General features: G+C 36.8%; 4 protein-coding genes across 6 annotated transcripts; 2 read left to right on the top strand and 2 right to left on the bottom strand.

Annotated features, from left to right (window-relative positions):
- Nucleotides 395–2751, bottom strand: LOC18587822 (UPF0057 membrane protein At4g30660). 3 transcript variants are annotated; one of them, XR_001929154.1, is made up of 4 exons: nt 2519–2751; nt 2254–2425; nt 801–1089; nt 395–691 (listed from the first exon to the last, which is right to left on the bottom strand). XR_001929154.1 is itself a non-coding variant. In XM_007011837.2 (3 exons), exons 1-2 carry the CDS (start codon nt 2606–2608, stop codon nt 2285–2287), a joined length of 231 nt encoding a protein of 76 aa, XP_007011899.1. In that variant the 5' UTR covers nt 2609–2751; the 3' UTR covers nt 693–1089; nt 2254–2284. The 3 variants fall into 3 exon arrangements, 2 of the variants coding, with proteins under 2 accessions (XP_007011899.1, XP_007011900.1); XM_007011837.2 differs by lacking the exon at nt 395–691 and having other exon boundaries at nt 693–1089; XM_007011838.2 differs by lacking the exons at nt 395–691; nt 801–1089 and having other exon boundaries at nt 2077–2425; nt 2519–2749.
- Nucleotides 3995–6693, top strand: LOC18587823. Its single transcript, XM_018127742.1, has 2 exons — nt 3995–4713; nt 5755–6693. The coding sequence occupies exons 1-2, from the start codon at nt 4210–4212 to the stop codon at nt 6553–6555; spliced, it is 1305 nt and encodes a 434-aa protein (XP_017983231.1). The 5' UTR covers nt 3995–4209; the 3' UTR covers nt 6556–6693.
- LOC18587824 lies at nt 7328–9711 on the bottom strand. Its single transcript, XM_007011840.2, has 4 exons — nt 9235–9711; nt 8416–8486; nt 7916–8315; nt 7328–7816 (listed from the first exon to the last, which is right to left on the bottom strand). The coding sequence occupies exons 1-4, from the start codon at nt 9361–9363 to the stop codon at nt 7622–7624; spliced, it is 795 nt and encodes a 264-aa protein (XP_007011902.1). The 5' UTR covers nt 9364–9711; the 3' UTR covers nt 7328–7621.
- On the top strand, nt 12696–16150 carry LOC18587825 (nucleoid-associated protein At2g24020, chloroplastic). The gene is made up of 7 exons (XM_007011842.2): nt 12696–12920; nt 13422–13576; nt 14665–14765; nt 14854–14893; nt 15375–15446; nt 15726–15782; nt 15872–16150. Exons 1-7 carry the CDS (start codon nt 12830–12832, stop codon nt 15947–15949), a joined length of 594 nt encoding a protein of 197 aa, XP_007011904.2. The 5' UTR covers nt 12696–12829; the 3' UTR covers nt 15950–16150.

The raw sequence follows: 16159 nt of genomic DNA on the forward strand, positions 1-16159 counted from the left end.
ATCTTTATAAAAAATTAAATCATTATTTGTATCATTAAAATTATCAAAATATTTTTAATTTAAAATTATCTTATTTATTTATATTTAAAAATTATTTTATAATTTTATTAAGTAAAATATGTAAAATATAATATTTAAAAATTTTATAACTATTCAAAAAAATCTTTATTCCATTAATTGCATTCAATCAAAGTCTCCATACTTTAATTTTGAAATAAAAAAAACTCTTATAATTAATAATTAATTAATTATCAATAAAAATATTATTTTTTATTTTATAGTCACACGATGACCTTAAACCCGAAGGTACAGGGACTTTAACTTTTTATAATCTGCGTGGTACCAATTGAGAAAAAAATATTTAAAAGATATAAATTGAGGCAAGAAAATCCCAAAATTTTGAATTGAAGTTTCAACTTCATTGATTTGTCAATCAAGCATAGAGATCGGTTTGAATACAAGAAAGCTATGCAATCATATTGCAATTTGCCCAAAGGGGGGTTCTGGTCCTCTTGGAGAAGATAGGATTTCTAAAAGGAAAATCTACCCTATCATTATCCATCGTTGCCCATAGAAATCATCAGCCATTTGATTAAAGTTTCTCACTTGACATGTTCTCACCAATATAGTGGATAAACTACTTTCCTTCCCTACATCCATGGCCTCTTTGGATTGCTCAAGGCTGACCCCACTGTCACAAATACCAATCATCATATAAAAACCATACTTTGTTCAGTCACAATGACTCAGACTGAACCCCACATTGGATCATATTTAAAGATGATTCACTTCCTACTTACCCTTACTTAGACCTTTGTTGGCTACATGGGGTTCAAAAAGGCTTCAGCTTAAGGAACATGAAATAGCTGAGTAGCACCTCACTAGAGGCTTTAAACCCACATTAAGTATCAGAACATTCTACAAACATCTGTTATCCTCCCGCATATTGTATAAATTTACAAGTATCAAGATAGTATACCAGCAAAGAAGCAAAGATTTTGTCTAGTAGTTCCCATCACCATTTGATATCAATTACAATCTACTGTTGAGTAACTGTTGAACAGGATTTTTGCATCAAATAGTGACTAACTGCAATGAACAAGAGTTCAGACTTCAGAAAACCAGAAATGGTTATTATGCAGGAAAGAGACAACGCAAACAGGCTAATTGTGAAGCAAAGATGTAGAGCTACCATGTCTATGTGCAGTAAGGTAGACAGCACAGTGTTTGACAAAGCGCTGAGAGAGAATAAGACTAAGCAGACAAGTTGGTCTATAAGGTATAGGCTATGAAAGGAACAGGCTGTAGCTAGCTCACAAAATAAGAAGATTAGAAGATTAAATCTAAACCTACAACGAGGATGGTCATTGAGGAAGTAGATGGCAGAAACTTAATAGGAAACTTCTATCTTACATGTAAAATCAACTTATTGGAACAAAAAGAACAATAATAAGAGTCTTCCATTTTTCTTCTAGTCATTTGATATCAACTTAACCCCTAGTTTTTTTCAATTAACTGCAAAAATTCCGGTCACAGAGTATCTAAAAGATTGATTATTAACTGCAGACATTTAGACATCCAGAGTAAGTTTTAGGAACACAAGGATACTCAATGCTTAAAGTGAAATTTGGAGGAATTTGCAATAACAAGGAAACTAAAACTCCAAAGTTTTACTACTTGTCTAGCACATGATCTGGGGAAGAAACAGATTGAAACCTTCCATTTTCCAGGTTCCGCCAAGTTTCCAACCAATTATTGCTTATACAGGAAGTTAAGACATGCCCTTAAGAGTTAAGAAGACATTCATACACATCTCATCTCTGTCATCTGACTCAATTCCAAAGAAACACAGTCCCATATTTCAGTATGACAAAATACAAAGTTTGTACTGTCTAACTGATATACCAAAGCAGAACAAAATACTACGTTCAGACAGGGATTGAGTATGAGATCCTAATCTCTCATGTATCCTCGTCCTAACAACAATACCTAGCAGCAATTCTACTTCTGGGTATGAAGCAGATCATCTATTCTCATGTTTCGATATACAGCATTTGACATACGATAAAAACAAGATCACTAAAGGTGGATTGCATTAAGTTAAAATCAAGTAATTAATCAAAACACTGGTGAATCCAACCAAGACCAAAGGGCCATCATAATAGCAAAAACATGAAGATCAACTAAAGAGTTGCAACACATCAACATCAAGTCAAAACACAAAAGTAAGGAGTTTAAACATCATCATATTACAGCATAGAGAGATCATTAAAGAAAGGCCAGGCTAGGCACTGGAATAATAGAGTGGACGCCTGTACTCATCAAAGTACTCATCCCGATCCACAAAAACAATGGCGTAGAGAGCATAGATTATCCCAGGTACGTATCCCAGAATCGTCAACAGCAGACAAATGCAGAACTCCACCTGCAAAAACCATCAAACCCAAAACTCACCAAATCAAATCGAAACCTCAAACAGGACAATCCAAAAAGATGGGCGAGAGAGAAAACTACTGACGCTGCAACAACCATGCCTTAAGCAAACCCCCAGGGGAGGGAGCAAAACCGCGATCAGGAGCTCACAGCAAATTTCGCAGCGAGAAGGCATGTTGGGTTATGTGAAAGATCAAGCAACAGGTAAGAAAAAGGGGCTTTATCTAAACACTTTTGATCTTGTGGCTTTTCAGATTGGATGTCGAAAGCAACGAAGTTAAGACCTTAATGGAGAAGAAAACAAAAGAGATTTCGTTGGATGCTCCTGTCCCCCAACACTCGATTCCAACTTCTATAATCATAGACCGTCCATTTTTTCTTTTTTGGGGATTACAGATTAACATTCGGTAATGATTACTTCAAAATGTGTCACGTGCTAGTTTGATTGAGAAATAGTCTGGATTTTGCTTACAAATTATAAACCAAATTAAATACTTCTAATGGACCAAAAATAATTACCCCTAAAACCTATGAAAGCAACTGATTTTTATATTAAAAAAATTAGAGCAATTAAATTAATTTGTTTAAGGAAAAAAATAAATTATTACTATAACAAATAATGTAGTTGGATATTAAGATAATATAAATACAATAAACAATTATATGTGTATGTGTTTGTTTTTTTTTCTAATGCTTGTGAAGTAATTTTGTGTTCTCATATGACTCATATGTTTTATTGTATAGTTTCAAATTTAATAAGACTAGTAAATTTAGTTTATTTGTTTTCATTATTTTAAAAAATAACCTTTTGTAAACTAAATACTTGTGATAAATGATTGGTTTTTTTCATCATATTTAAAAAAGAAATATATCAAATAAGATTATCGATAAATTAAGAGATTATAAATAATAGATATAATACTTTAAAAATTTTAAAAAATTATTAAAAAAATTTAAATAAAACATTATTTTTAAGTTACGTTCAATTAAATTTTTCCATTTTTATTTTTAAATTAAATATATTTTATAATTAATTATTAATTAATTATCATTATTTAAAATATTACTTATTATTTTAAACTCATAAAACACTAACGTGAAATATAAAAAATATCATATGATCATGTTAACATATTACGTTAATTACATATAACATAAAATAGTAAATGTTGTTTTTTATAAATAATAATTAAAATTTAATTAAATATAATAAAATAATAATTTATTAGATAATTTAAAATTTTTATATTATGTTTAATTTTTTTAAAAAAATTTGTAGGAAAACTATCTTTTCCTAAATTAGTGCACTTTGAATTACATTTTAGACAAAAAGAAAAAAAAAAGGCCAATATGGCAATGAATCTACTTTTACCATTTGTACACTTTTAAGTTTTAAAAGGATTTTGTTATCCTTTTTTAAAAGTGAAAAGCATCCACATATATTAATTTTTAATTTGTGCAGGATAAACAAATATTAAAATAAGTCATTTTGAAACGTGGCACATTTTGATTCGCTATTAGATTCCTCCCCTTTTCCCCCTGTGCTCGTCACCTACCCGAACATGAAACTTTCCCGTGCGAACACTCTGCCCGAAGCTCCTCGCGTCACTTCTAATACTGCCCGCCCAGGGGCTTTGTAAACATTTCGCCCACGCTCATCGTCAGCGTCTATAACGAACGGCCTTTGGTCTCTTTAAATAACATTTTTTTAATTTGCAATGATTCTCCCTGACTGAACTAAGAACTCTTTCAACTGAGAAACCTCGAATCTTAGAAATGGAGTTCAAATTCAGAGCGGTCGATAAGCGACCGCCGAATTGCTTTTCGTATTCTTCTTCAAGCTTCAATTACTTGTCGGGTCAAGCATTTCGACCCAATCCCAGGTTCGACTTCAACCGAAGCCGACCCGACCAGGTCCAGCGGGAATTAGAGAAGGCACAAATTAGGGAAGAGATAATCGCGTCGGAAATCGCACGTCGGAGAGCCTTAGAAGCCGAAGTGAGAAGGGAGATGATGGCGGAGAGAGAGATGGCGGCCATGCACATGGCGAGGGAGACGGCCTTATCTTTCGAACACAGGCTCACGATGCGGCTCGACCCTAGGCGTCCTTTCATGCATCATTTCTCTAACCACCACCGCTGGTGGAGTGAGGAGCGTTTGGATTTGTTGCCACCGCTTCCGCCGCCTCCGCCGCCGATGTTGCCTTCACGGGTGACAGAGGTTTTGGACACTCAGATGAAGGCTACTTCGGAGGGAAACAAGAATAAATTGATTATACTGGTAAGCCTTGGAATTAGTAAATTCAACATCATGTTTCATCATCAGATAAAAGATAAATTTTTCTTGAAAGTTTAAAGCCATAAGCTTAAACAAACTTCATACAATGACTTCATCGTCACTTAGTTTGTCATGAAAGAATCTAAAGCAAAATGTCCATAAACATGGCAAAGTCTTCTCCATCCCTGAATCACCCTTTTGCCTATTTTGGTTAGGTAATTTGTTTCTGTTGCTTTTGTTGTTTTGCCTTTGATGATGTTTGCTATTGGCATATGACATGGTATCACCGCATTGGGTAATCCTTTCACTTGTGGACTGAAAATTCAGAAGTTAGTCCTAATGTGGCATTGCAGTCATTGATCATGAAGGTGTATTTCCTAGATTTCTATGGCTGCTGTTGCTCATTGTGACATCATGTTACAGCGACTTGTTGGAGAATATTATAGATTGATGATGGCTTTGCTGTCCCTTAGGCACAGTTGTTTCACTTCCTGTTTACGTATAGCATCCAGCTTACAACAATGTGGGGCTCATTGTCCACCATGGTTGTGACAGAAGTGGTTTATGTGTTTATTAGATGTGATGTTATTCCTTCGAGAAGGCTACCTAGTGTTTTTGTAGAAAACCTTTATGCTTCCCTTGTGTCAAGTAATATGGTACATATGTATATATGTTCGCCCCTAAATTTCTACATGGATCATATAAAAATGTTTAGAAGCGCAATAGATTTTGCATGGAACTTTCAGCAACCTCTGGTGCTTTGAATCTTGGTATTAAGCTCTTATCAGTTATTGTTGGTTCCACTTGTGCCAAAGAAAAAATGTAAATTAGCTTACATGATTGATGACTTACCATCTCTGAGGTCTTATGCTGCATTTTCTGACTGATTCAGTTAAAAGTAAGGTAGTATCAAGTTAAATTTGTCCTTAGTTGAAGAGGAAGAGGGTGGAGTGATTTGGAAATATTTATAAATTTTTTCCCTTGTTAATTGATTAGCATCACACCTTTTTGGTTATATATCCTTCATTGAGTATCCCATTGCAGGCTAAGCCTGATCCTAATCGTGTTGTTGGAGCAAAGCGGAAAACACCACCTCTTGCTGGTGAGCTGCCTCTGCCTTTAATTAATTTAAAGAAGAAACCGGACGAGGAATGGAGTTGTGCTGTTTGTCAGGTCAGCGCCACAAGTGAGAAAGGTTTGACTGAACACCTACAAGGTAGGAAGCACAAGGCTAAGGAAGCAAGGCTTAGGGCTGAGAGGATGGAGAAGAACTCTAATACCAATACCACAAGATTACCAAAAAAACCCAGAAAGCGTCCCAAGGTTGCAGAGACAGAGACAGATAAGAAATTAACTCAACTTAATAAAAATGTGGATGGTTCAGACCAGAAACTGGAGGAAAGAGAAAAGTTAAAGAATAAAGAGGATGAGCTGCCGGTTCAGAAAAAGGAGGCAGAAAGGTTTAGGAAGAAAAATGGGAATGCAAATAGCCTTATGAAGAAACATGGACTAATGGCAGTGGATAAGGTGGAGAGGACACCAGAATTTAGAAAAAAGAAGAGATTTAAGTTTTGGTGTGAAATGTGTTTGGTTGGTGCATATTCTGAGGTGGTAATGGAAACTCATAAAAAGGGGAAGAGGCACATTGCTCGAGTCCAGGAACATGACGAAAACAATGCAGCCGCGCCTGCTACCACCACCACCACCAATACAGTCACTGAGCAGGCATCCCCTGATTTTACTCAGATGCCAAATGACACTGATGTGGTAGCCAACGAAGCAAAGGATAAGCAAATGGATGTTTCTGAGACAGATTTTTGTAATTATTTTCCTGTTGTAAATTGATTGGCAGAAGTGTAGACAAAACCAACTCTCCAGACTTGGTTTGGGAGCTGTGAAAATTGCTCTCTGCACCTTTGTACTATCTGAGACTTTTAATTAGATGTTGGTTTTTTATCTGAAATCCAAAATTTAACGAGGTGACCAAGGATTTGCAGTAAAAATACCATTAATTTGACCCTGCTGCACCTCTCAGAGAGCAGATAACCAGGTCTCTGAATTTAGCTGAAGCTGGATAGGACCAATGCTTTTCCGGCAGGTGTGCAACTGGTTAATCTCCAAGAAATTTGGTTGGAAATTTCTCATAACAGTGTGTATTTCTACCGACAGTTACAAGGTCCTTAATCCTATTGATAGAGAGTAGTAACAGAAGGGGCGACGGCAACCCTTAATTACCTTAAACAAAGGATGGCTATTAACATCCCTGTCCAAGGCCTAAACATCGGGTTTCATTGTGGTATCACAATCAGATTCTGGAGGGTGCATGAAGTGAGCATTAACCTAACATTTAAACTCCCATCCTTTGTGACATCTGAACTAACTTCACCGAGCGCTTCGGCATCAATCTGTGTCTGCATTTGCTTCATGGCCTCGGTGAGGACCCACCCACGGTGGATTTTCGTTTGCAAATTCTGATCGAAAGTGACAACAAACTTGCAGGCTACTCCAAATTTTTACCCAATTCACGTACAAAAAGGGAGCAGCCGGCACCTTGGATTGCTCAGCAAATGTAAAACTAGGCGGCTAAGGAACAAAACTTGGGAATCTCTCAACAAACTTTCACACCACCAATCACCAATTTGCTTCTCGATTACTCCCACCAAACAAGACCCGCATTCATGATACAAGTAAACAGCACTTTCGTTGAGAACATATCTGATTCCCAAAGCATCATATTTTTTTTATATTATATATATTTATCTATAGAAATTTAACAGATGCAACTATATTTTCTTTACAGAAGAGAAGAAAGAGCATCAGAGCTATTAAGAATCGGGCAGGAGGCAAGCTAAACTCACCAAGTCCCAACCCCTCCAAAATAAGCACCTCTATTACAAGTACAGTAAGAGACTTAAACCCTCAATGCCACCGGATCTTGCCATGTGATCTTTCTTTTTGCAACTCGGTTTGGCCCGTTTCCAGTGTTCCTGCAGGCTGATATTTTAATATCATTGTGCTGCTCATCAGCTCCGATTCTCATTGAACTTTTCTTGAATTCCTCTATTCTCATTGAATTATCACTAGCCTGTAGTTCTTCCTCCTCTCTCTGCAATGAAACAAAATTTAGGAGGCATTAGCACATGATAAAAGATTATCGCATCTCAATTTTACTGACAACGACTTGTAATAGTTACAAATTGATTACCGAAATCTGGTTTAAGTCAAAAATCGGTGTCATGCTTCGAGCAGTGGCTTCCTTTCCACTGTAAACCCTTTCCCTCTGGTTTAAGTCAAGAACTGGTAAAGAACTTCGCAGCAAAGTAACTTCCTTTCCGTTCAAAATTTTCTGCTGCTTCTGGTTTAAGTCAAACATCAGAGAAGGATGAGTGAAAGTGGTTTCCTTTTCACTGTAAGTCTTTCCCTTTTGGTTCAAATCAAAACCTGTAGCTAGGCGTTGCATAGTTCGTTCCTTTCCGGTAGATTTCTTTTCCTTCATATTTGATTTACTTCTAATCACCAAATTCTGTGGTTGCACAATGTTTTTTTGGGCTGGTGTGTTTGAAGATTGGTTTTGCATCAAGAACTTGTGCCTCCGTTTCAAAAACCTAAGAACAAAAATAGGGTCAAAACTCACAATATTAACTCATAATTGTGATTCTAAAGTCCTGCAAAATCCTACAAACTCATGGAGGAACAAAATCATACCGGACTTCAGCCAACAGGGTCAATTTTTGCTCTTTCATCATCTGCAACTTCTTTCTCATGGCCTCTGTTTCCTGAAAAACACAAAGCACATAAAAATTTAGTTTATACTCTGGCCTTAAGGCAAGTGTTCAAGCAAAGTAATAGTAATGGAAATCATCAAAAGATGTCAAAGTTGATAAAAGCAACAGAGCCTTCAATTTTCCTTTTGGAGGAAGGAGGGTTTAAAGGTATAGCCCTTTGTAGTTAGTGTGAAGCAAGCAATGATAAGAACTTAAGGATTTAGGTGGAAACATTCAATAATTTTATCATCAAACCTTGCAGAAAACAACCAAAAAATTACATATAATCACCTTGATCAATCCAACCTATGAAAGCTTGTTGGATCAAAAGACTACTAGAGGAGCTATTTCAATTTCTTTTTCAGGTTTCACAGCTGACAGCTAAGAAAATTTAGAAAATTCAAGTACAAAAAGGGTAAATTTCATTGTAGGTAGGGGATATTAACATAGAACATGAATCAAAAAGTCATTTCCTCCTCAAAAGAACTACAGGCACAAAACTAAAACGCAAAAGTCTGACAATACCACATAAGAGACGCATATAAAAGAAACATAATTTCCTAGCAGGGATGAGGGAAGATCTCCATCAACTTGAGACCAAATCATAAGATCCAAACAATCATTTCCTCTTCTTATTCTCAACCAAAATACTAAAGACAAGAACATAAATTAAGAAAACCCAGAGGACTATAAACACCGGATCTAATGAAATCTGAAAGAAGTAACTCCAAATCTAAACAATCCGCAAAAAAGTTATTACCTTGTGCAAGTCTTCAAAGTCTTGCATAAGGCTCTGGTGCTTGAACCTGGTCCTTTGGTCCTCATACGTAGCATATGGAGAATACTCCATAGCAGCAACAGCAGCAGCAACCCCTTTCAGCTTCTTCATGTTTCAGATCACAGGGGTGAGGTTAAGAGAAGAACTCAGAAGGCCAAAATAAGGAAATATGGACAAGAGAAAGAGAAAAGGGAAGAAAGAAGAGTATTTGATGAGAAGGAAGAAAGAAAGAGATATGGGCAAGAAATAATAAAAGGAAAGAATAAGTGTAGAGAGAGAGATAAGAGAAAGATAAACAAGAAAAGAGAGAGAGAGAGAGAGACAGGAAGGTTCTCGCTTTCCTGTTTTCTCTGTGAAAACTCTGACCGAGACAAAGAAAACCCAAAGAAGCCCACATAACTCGGTGAAAAAAATGTTTCTTTTGAAAGTTGAGACAGTGATGAAGATGGGATTTTTTGGGGGGTTNGAGTGAGAAGAGAGAGGGTAGTTTTTGTTGAGGTGGTTTGGTTTGGAGGACATTTGAAGACATCTATCTTCTCTTTCTTTCCGTTCTCTCTCTATCTTTCCTTTCTTTTTTGTTTTTCTTCTACATAAATTTTGGTCCAGCTGGGCCATTGAAGAAAGAGAGAGAGAGAGAGAGAGTTGGGTGGTGTGTGGACTCTTCTTTGTTTTTGAAGAGGGTGCGTGGAGTTTCCATGTTTCTTCTTTTCTTTGTATTTGGTGTGTTTTTCCCCTGTGTAGAGAGAGAAAGGAAAGAAAGTTTTTTTCTCTCTCTTAGAGAGAGATGGTCTTTGATACGAGAAGGGTGGGCTGAAAAAAGCAGGAGGATAAAATAGGATGATGCTGTTTTCTGATGTGTTGTTGTTGTTGTTGTTGTTGCTGGTGCTGGTTTTGCAGCTGTTGGAGGTACCTTATTTTTAGGCTTTGGCCTGTGGCGTGTTCACTGATGATAAATTTCAATGAGAAAGAGATGCTTTTCATTTCACATTATTATAGTCCAGGCCCATTGCCTCTGAATTTCCTAACATGCCCATCACTTTCCTTTGTTCTCAAGGATGCATTTGCCTTGCTTGCCCCTCTCTCTCCTTTGAGTTTTTTTTTTACGTCCCACGCACCTTCCCATCTGTTAAAAAGATGGGAATAAACCCCAATTTGGCTTCAAGCCAGAGACCCTTTGCCAGTCAACCTGTTGTGAAACAGATAGGATCAAATCAGATTTGCAGGCCGCCTGAGTAGTTTCCCTTCTATTAAATTCCTCCCATGAGGGTTAAACTAGTAATATCTTGCAACTATTCTTTTGAATAAAACTAGTAATATCCCCATTCATATCTACAGATCTACCCACCTAACCCTGGAATCCGGACACCATCCTACCTTCCTAGCCATCACAACAAGCAGAACTTTCATGTCCTCTGTAAATGCTGGAAAGTGGAAACCAACAAAGTCCATGACTTCGAATCCCGACCCTATTGCCATATTTTCTGTACACTGTACCCTCTTTTAACTACAAGGTAGCCAAGTTGACAGTGATGAATACCAATCCGGGATCATCATTTAAATTCCCTATTTTCGTTTAAGTGGGAGGGGGTATCTTGGTAAAATACGGTACAGTACCACAATGAATAATGGATAACCAGCATGGTGAAAGCCAGCAACAGACCTTTGATAGCTTAAGAAAGCTGAAGGATGGTGAAAAAGAGAGGGAAAAAAAGCTGCTCGGCCTCTCTTGAAATTTGTTTCCCTTCTGTGACAGCACTGTCGGTGGCCTGGTTCTTACTGTTTATTCATTTAAAACTTGAAACTGATTCAAAAGAGATACAAGCACATGTAGGATGCATATGAATGCAATAAGAGAGGGGGATGGCTTGGCTGTATTACAATCAGTTTTGCAGAAAGAGAGCAGAAAACTCTAGCTTTCTAGCCTATCCCTTCGTCTTTCCATTTTGTTTCCATTAATAATTAATTCCTTGTGGGATGTTATCTGAAATGGACATGTGATAGTGAATTTGAATATTTTCCCAGATAATTTTTTTCTTTCTGGCAAAGAATTTCCCATGAAGATGATGATTGATACCCTTCTAGGATATAAATATATCAGCTTATGGCATGGACAATCCATCATCATCACCATCATCATATCACTGTCAAGCAACCTAATTTCTTTAAAGTTGAGTTCTGATGCTTTATTCAGTTTGGGACTTTGAGTTGTATGCCTTTATTCTGCAGTTCCAGAGAAACAAATGTCCCATGTGAAACAGTCACTTGGGGCTCTAAGAGCATGTGATATGAGTTTTGGCAATATGTCAAAAGTTAAGAGGTGGGTAACCAAAAAGGATGAAAAAATGTACTTTATGTTTCCTCTAGTTGTCTAACTGTTTAATCAGATTTGTGCTTTCTTCTGTTAAACTGTTTTAAGGCACTAGGCTAGCAAGTAGCAAGCATGCACTTTCTCAACCCTTTTTTTTCTCTTTTGGCTAAAAATCAAGTGCCAGTATCTTTGCTTATGAGTTAAGCCAGTGGACCAGTAAATGACAGAAACAGAAGCAAAGTGGCCACTTTCACCATTGATGACTTGTAGTGCTTATCATTACTGTTTACAAATCACTAATTGGTTCTTCTTCACTTTGGGTGCTGATGGAAAAGTGAAAGAAATGACAGTGAGAACTTAGAAGAGAAATGCTGAAAGTTGCCTGTGTACATGGTTGACCATAAAAAGTGAATAGAATACTTCTGGGGCTTAAGCAGCCTTTCAACACGACCATGACTCCTTGGTTTGAAATAGTTTCAGGGTTTGGAACAACTCCAGGAAGTAGCCTGCTTTTGTTGAAATTCTCATCAATTGCATCTTTTCTCAGATTGCTACAATCACTATTTGCAGTCCCTTTGAAAAGCTCAAAGAAACAAGGAACCAAAGCAAAAAAACCAGAAAAAAGGGAGCAGCTATGGTATTGACCAAAACTTACTACATAAACACATGTACCAATTCTTCATTTATAAACATGGGAACAGATACTTAAGACATGTCTGTAAGCACTTCTTCAAAGGGATTAAAGCTAATTCATAGCTAATGATTGAATGTCCGAAGTCAAAGCAAACTCAGATTACAGAATATAAGACTTAAATATCAGACCCCTTTGTCACCAAACCAAAACCATCAACCCCTTTCGATGCTTCTGACGATTCCAGGAATGCAAGAGCCATAAACAAGACAACAATCGAATCAGTTTGGGCCTTCTGCAAGTTGGGTTGGAACAATGTGAAACCCTGTAAGTAGAAACAATGTCAGAGGCCCAAGCAGTAGGATTGGGTTTTACAATTTCAATACTTTTCTTTTCCTTGCATTTCCTGCTCCCACGTTTTTTGACTGAAAAAGAAAGTAAAAACTATCCAGACATGGTAACGTGTCTTTCTTTGATTGGACCACATGGAAACAAGTACACACTCCAAGAACAGAAAATCCCAAGCACCGGAAACCCAAAAAAAGAACCAACTTTATCTTGTGAAATCTCCTTCTTGTCCGTCTGCAGCCTATAGAAATATCTGAAAATTTTGTTGGTGAAGAGAACCTGCAAAACCAATGGCTTCGACAAGTGCCGTGACTGCTCAAATATTAAATCTGCATGAAGCCACTGGCTGGAAGAAGCCCATCCCGTCTTCTCTCGTCCTTGGTAACTCTCTCTCTCTCTGTGTTTGGTTGCTGAAAAAATGGAGGATCAGAATAGAATATGCAAAAAAGTTTTGATTTTGTTTTCTGGGTTTGCTCTAGTGCTTGTTTTGAGTTGAAATGAGCTATCACCATAGCTAAATAGTTATATTGGGTCTAATTTAGTAGTTTTTTTTATTGAAAGATGAAGGTATGAACCTTCAATTAATCTTCTCACTTTTTTTATTAAGTAGAAATTTGCTCAGATTTTTGCTTTTCTGTGTGTTTTACATTTTATTCTTAATTTTTTATTTCTAATTATAGAAAATAGTGAATCTAGTCATTAGGAGATTCAATCTTTTCAGAACTCCAATGCTAAATTTCGGGGGACCTAAAATGTTATGTACTAATCTAGTGTCTAGTTTGCAGTTGAGTGTTTATATGCACTTCAATTTTTCCTCCCAATTTATGATCTTAAAGAGTGTCTTCTAATTTTCTAATTTGTGTTTCTCCTGATGGCTTTCAGGTAATCTTAATTTCAGTACAAATCTAGCTGGTAAGCAGTTTTTATCATCGTCAGGTCGTCGAAAATCTGGGCGTAGCTATAAATCTCTACGTGTATATGGTCTGTTTGGTGGAAAAAAGGAAAATGGTGAGAAGGGTGATGATGCACCTTCCAAGGTCAGTTATGTTAGCCTTTGCTTCTGGTGTACACTGCATTTTAACTTAAACTATTCTTTAGAAATGGCTGCATTGACCTCTGATATTGAGTAGCATGCCTTCCATGTTATGGGGATAATGGCCTATTTAGCGGTGTTATAGTCTGATCCATGCTCTAATATTGTTGTGACCTTTTGATTATAGTCAATGCCCCATTGTTTGGACTAGTAGCTAATACTAGTTGTATAACTGAAAATGATGCTTTAAATTCTGCCTTAGGTGTTGTCATGTCTCAGTTTCAGTGTCTTTTTTATTGTTATACATGTATTTCGTGTTACTGCTAGTAATTTATGTGAAATATTTATTGGTTGCATTTGATGTTGGTAGTTTAGTAGGTCAGTTTGAGCCCTGTACGTGGTCTTTGTTTTGTCATATTAAATGCCCCATGTCAAGATAAGCTATATTTGCACACCATGCCATTCTTTGGATGCATGTTTTGTCAGATGCTCTTGTTCTTTCTCTATGTTAAAGATAATGATAAACAAAAGAGCTTCTGTATACACATAGGCCACTATGTATCAATCCATGAGTAACCCAAATTCCAAGAGCGGAACAAATCTAGTGAGGCTGTGTGCAAGACTAAGGAAGCAAGTAGCCTGTATGAAGTCATGTGATCCAATCTGTGTGAAGGATGTTTTTACTAAACTACTGAGAGTAATTGGGCTAGAAAACAAGGAAAGCCCAGTTTAATCCATTTTGATGGTAGTCTAAGTCAATTATATGTCATCAAGGTTCATCTTGTGTTTTCACTTTGTCAGACATATACATATGCATGGAGAGAGAGAGATTATAGGCAGCCACTATGCATGGATGGCTCTAGTCCTCTATCTTCTCATTAGATTTGCACTCTGTTTCATAACCACTGGTCCATTTAAAAGTGCCAAAATTGATTACTGCTTGAGTCATGTGACCAGGCATTATGGTTCACTTGACTGCTACACAAGCTTCATCATCTTTCACAATTGCACATGATAGTTAGAATACAGCGCCATGGTTGACTTTCTCTCCTCCTTTGAAACTAACGCTGCTGTCCTGCTAATTGGTCTTAGGCAGGAATTCTTGGAAACATGCAAAACCTCTATGAGACAGTGAAGAAAGCACAAATGGTTGTCCAGGTTGAGGCTGTGCGTGTGCAAAAAGAACTTGCCGCGTATGGATTTTATCTTACACCTATTGATGTCTGAACTTTTAATTTCTCTCTATGTGTGAGTTCCATTTGGTTTTTATCTGTATTGCAGAGCAGAGTTTGATGGCTACTGTGAAGGTGAGCTGATAAAGGTAGGTTATTATAGTTCTCTCTCTCTCTCTTGCTCTAGAAATGTCATCAACTGCTTCACACGGTTAGCTACATTAACATTAGCTAATGAGCATAGATCAAGCTAGGTCAGTTTATACTTCTAGTTTTTAGATCCCAGGTTCCTTTACCAATTACTGTTCCACTGAATAAGTTTCCACTTATATGTTTCAGTTGGATTGTCCGGTCCTTTTGGGTGGAGTCATTATAGAAAGACTTCTGTTTTAAACTAAATTCTTGTGTTTAGAAACTTTTTGTCAATTACTATTATGGTTATAATTTCTGTTCATGATCTTGAATATAAGAGATACATAGGACTATATAATATGCCTTGGATGAAGAATGGTTCCATTTCAGTTTTCATGTTTTCCAATGAACTGTTGCTGCTTTATATCTTAAGCAGACTGTTATTGTATATTTCTATTGAATTTTACAGATATTCTGACTGATAATGTTCTTTTTCAGGCCACATTATCTGGAAACCAGCAACCTGTACGCATAGAGATTACTGAGGCAGCAATGGAATTGGGTCCAGAAGTGAGTATCCGTTTATTCAAATATTTTTCTGCCAGATTATTTGAGATGACACCTTGATTCTAGTCACATATTAGGTGCTTCTTATTTACAAAATCCTTTTAAGAAATGGTACAGGGAAGAAACAGTTTTGATACTTCCACCTGGTTAAGTTAGGCCCCAATAATGACTCATGTTGGGCTGCTGATTATAAGGCATTGAGAAGAATTTAAAAGTTGTAACTTGTTTGCTTGGTGCCCATATCAAGCTCCTAATCTATTTTCCCAAACTTAATATGTGTAGAAGTTGTCTGAGTTAGTTAATGAAGCATACAAGGATGCACACCAAAAAAGTGTCCAGGTGATAATCTCCTAATTTTTTGTAATTACAAGATGCAGAACCTTTTCTAGAATCACTTTTACTGATATTTTATTTTTCGATTTTCTCAGGCCATGAAGGAAAGGATGAGTGATCTTGCGCAAAGCTTAGGAATGCCACAAGGTCTCGGTGAGGGATTAAAGCAATGATGATCTCTCAACTGGCACCTGGATGAGCTAGTTTCAATTTTGTATACAAACCAATGCAGAAACACTCGTTTTACACTTATTACTATGAATTTGCAAAGCCATTCAGCTTAATATTTGAACTGGGTAGAGCAAGACTGTTTGGAAGATTTTAGATTTTCGTTTTGTGATGGTCTGATGGAACTGAATCCATTTCTCTATTCAGTCTTAGAG

This window comes from Theobroma cacao, chromosome 9 (assembly GCF_000208745.1).
Source record: "Theobroma cacao cultivar B97-61/B2 chromosome 9, Criollo_cocoa_genome_V2, whole genome shotgun sequence".
Lineage (NCBI taxonomy): Eukaryota > Viridiplantae > Streptophyta > Magnoliopsida > Malvales > Malvaceae > Theobroma > Theobroma cacao.

Coding starts and splice junctions, on each gene's coding strand:
- LOC18587822 (XM_007011837.2), bottom strand. CDS start 2,608: ATGCCTTCTCGCTGCGAAATTTGCTGTGAGCTCCTGATCGCGGTTTTG. Junction 2,426..2,518: donor TAAGGCATGGTTGTTGCAGC/GTCAGTAGTTTT, acceptor TGGTTTTTGCAG/GTGGAGTTCTGCATTTGTCT.
- LOC18587823 (XM_018127742.1), top strand. CDS start 4,210: ATGGAGTTCAAATTCAGAGCGGTCGATAAGCGACCGCCGAATTGCTTT. Junction 4,714..5,754: donor AGAATAAATTGATTATACTG/GTAAGCCTTGGA, acceptor ATCCCATTGCAG/GCTAAGCCTGATCCTAATCG.
- LOC18587824 (XM_007011840.2), bottom strand. CDS start 9,363: ATGAAGAAGCTGAAAGGGGTTGCTGCTGCTGTTGCTGCTATGGAGTAT. Junction 8,487..9,234: donor ACTTTGAAGACTTGCACAAG/GTAATAACTTTT, acceptor TGTGTTTTTCAG/GAAACAGAGGCCATGAGAAA. Junction 8,316..8,415: donor ACCCTGTTGGCTGAAGTCCG/GTATGATTTTGT, acceptor TTTTGTTCTTAG/GTTTTTGAAACGGAGGCACA.
- LOC18587825 (XM_007011842.2), top strand. CDS start 12,830: ATGGCTTCGACAAGTGCCGTGACTGCTCAAATATTAAATCTGCATGAA. Junction 12,921..13,421: donor CCCGTCTTCTCTCGTCCTTG/GTAACTCTCTCT, acceptor GATGGCTTTCAG/GTAATCTTAATTTCAGTACA. Junction 14,766..14,853: donor GTGCAAAAAGAACTTGCCGC/GTATGGATTTTA, acceptor TCTGTATTGCAG/AGCAGAGTTTGATGGCTACT.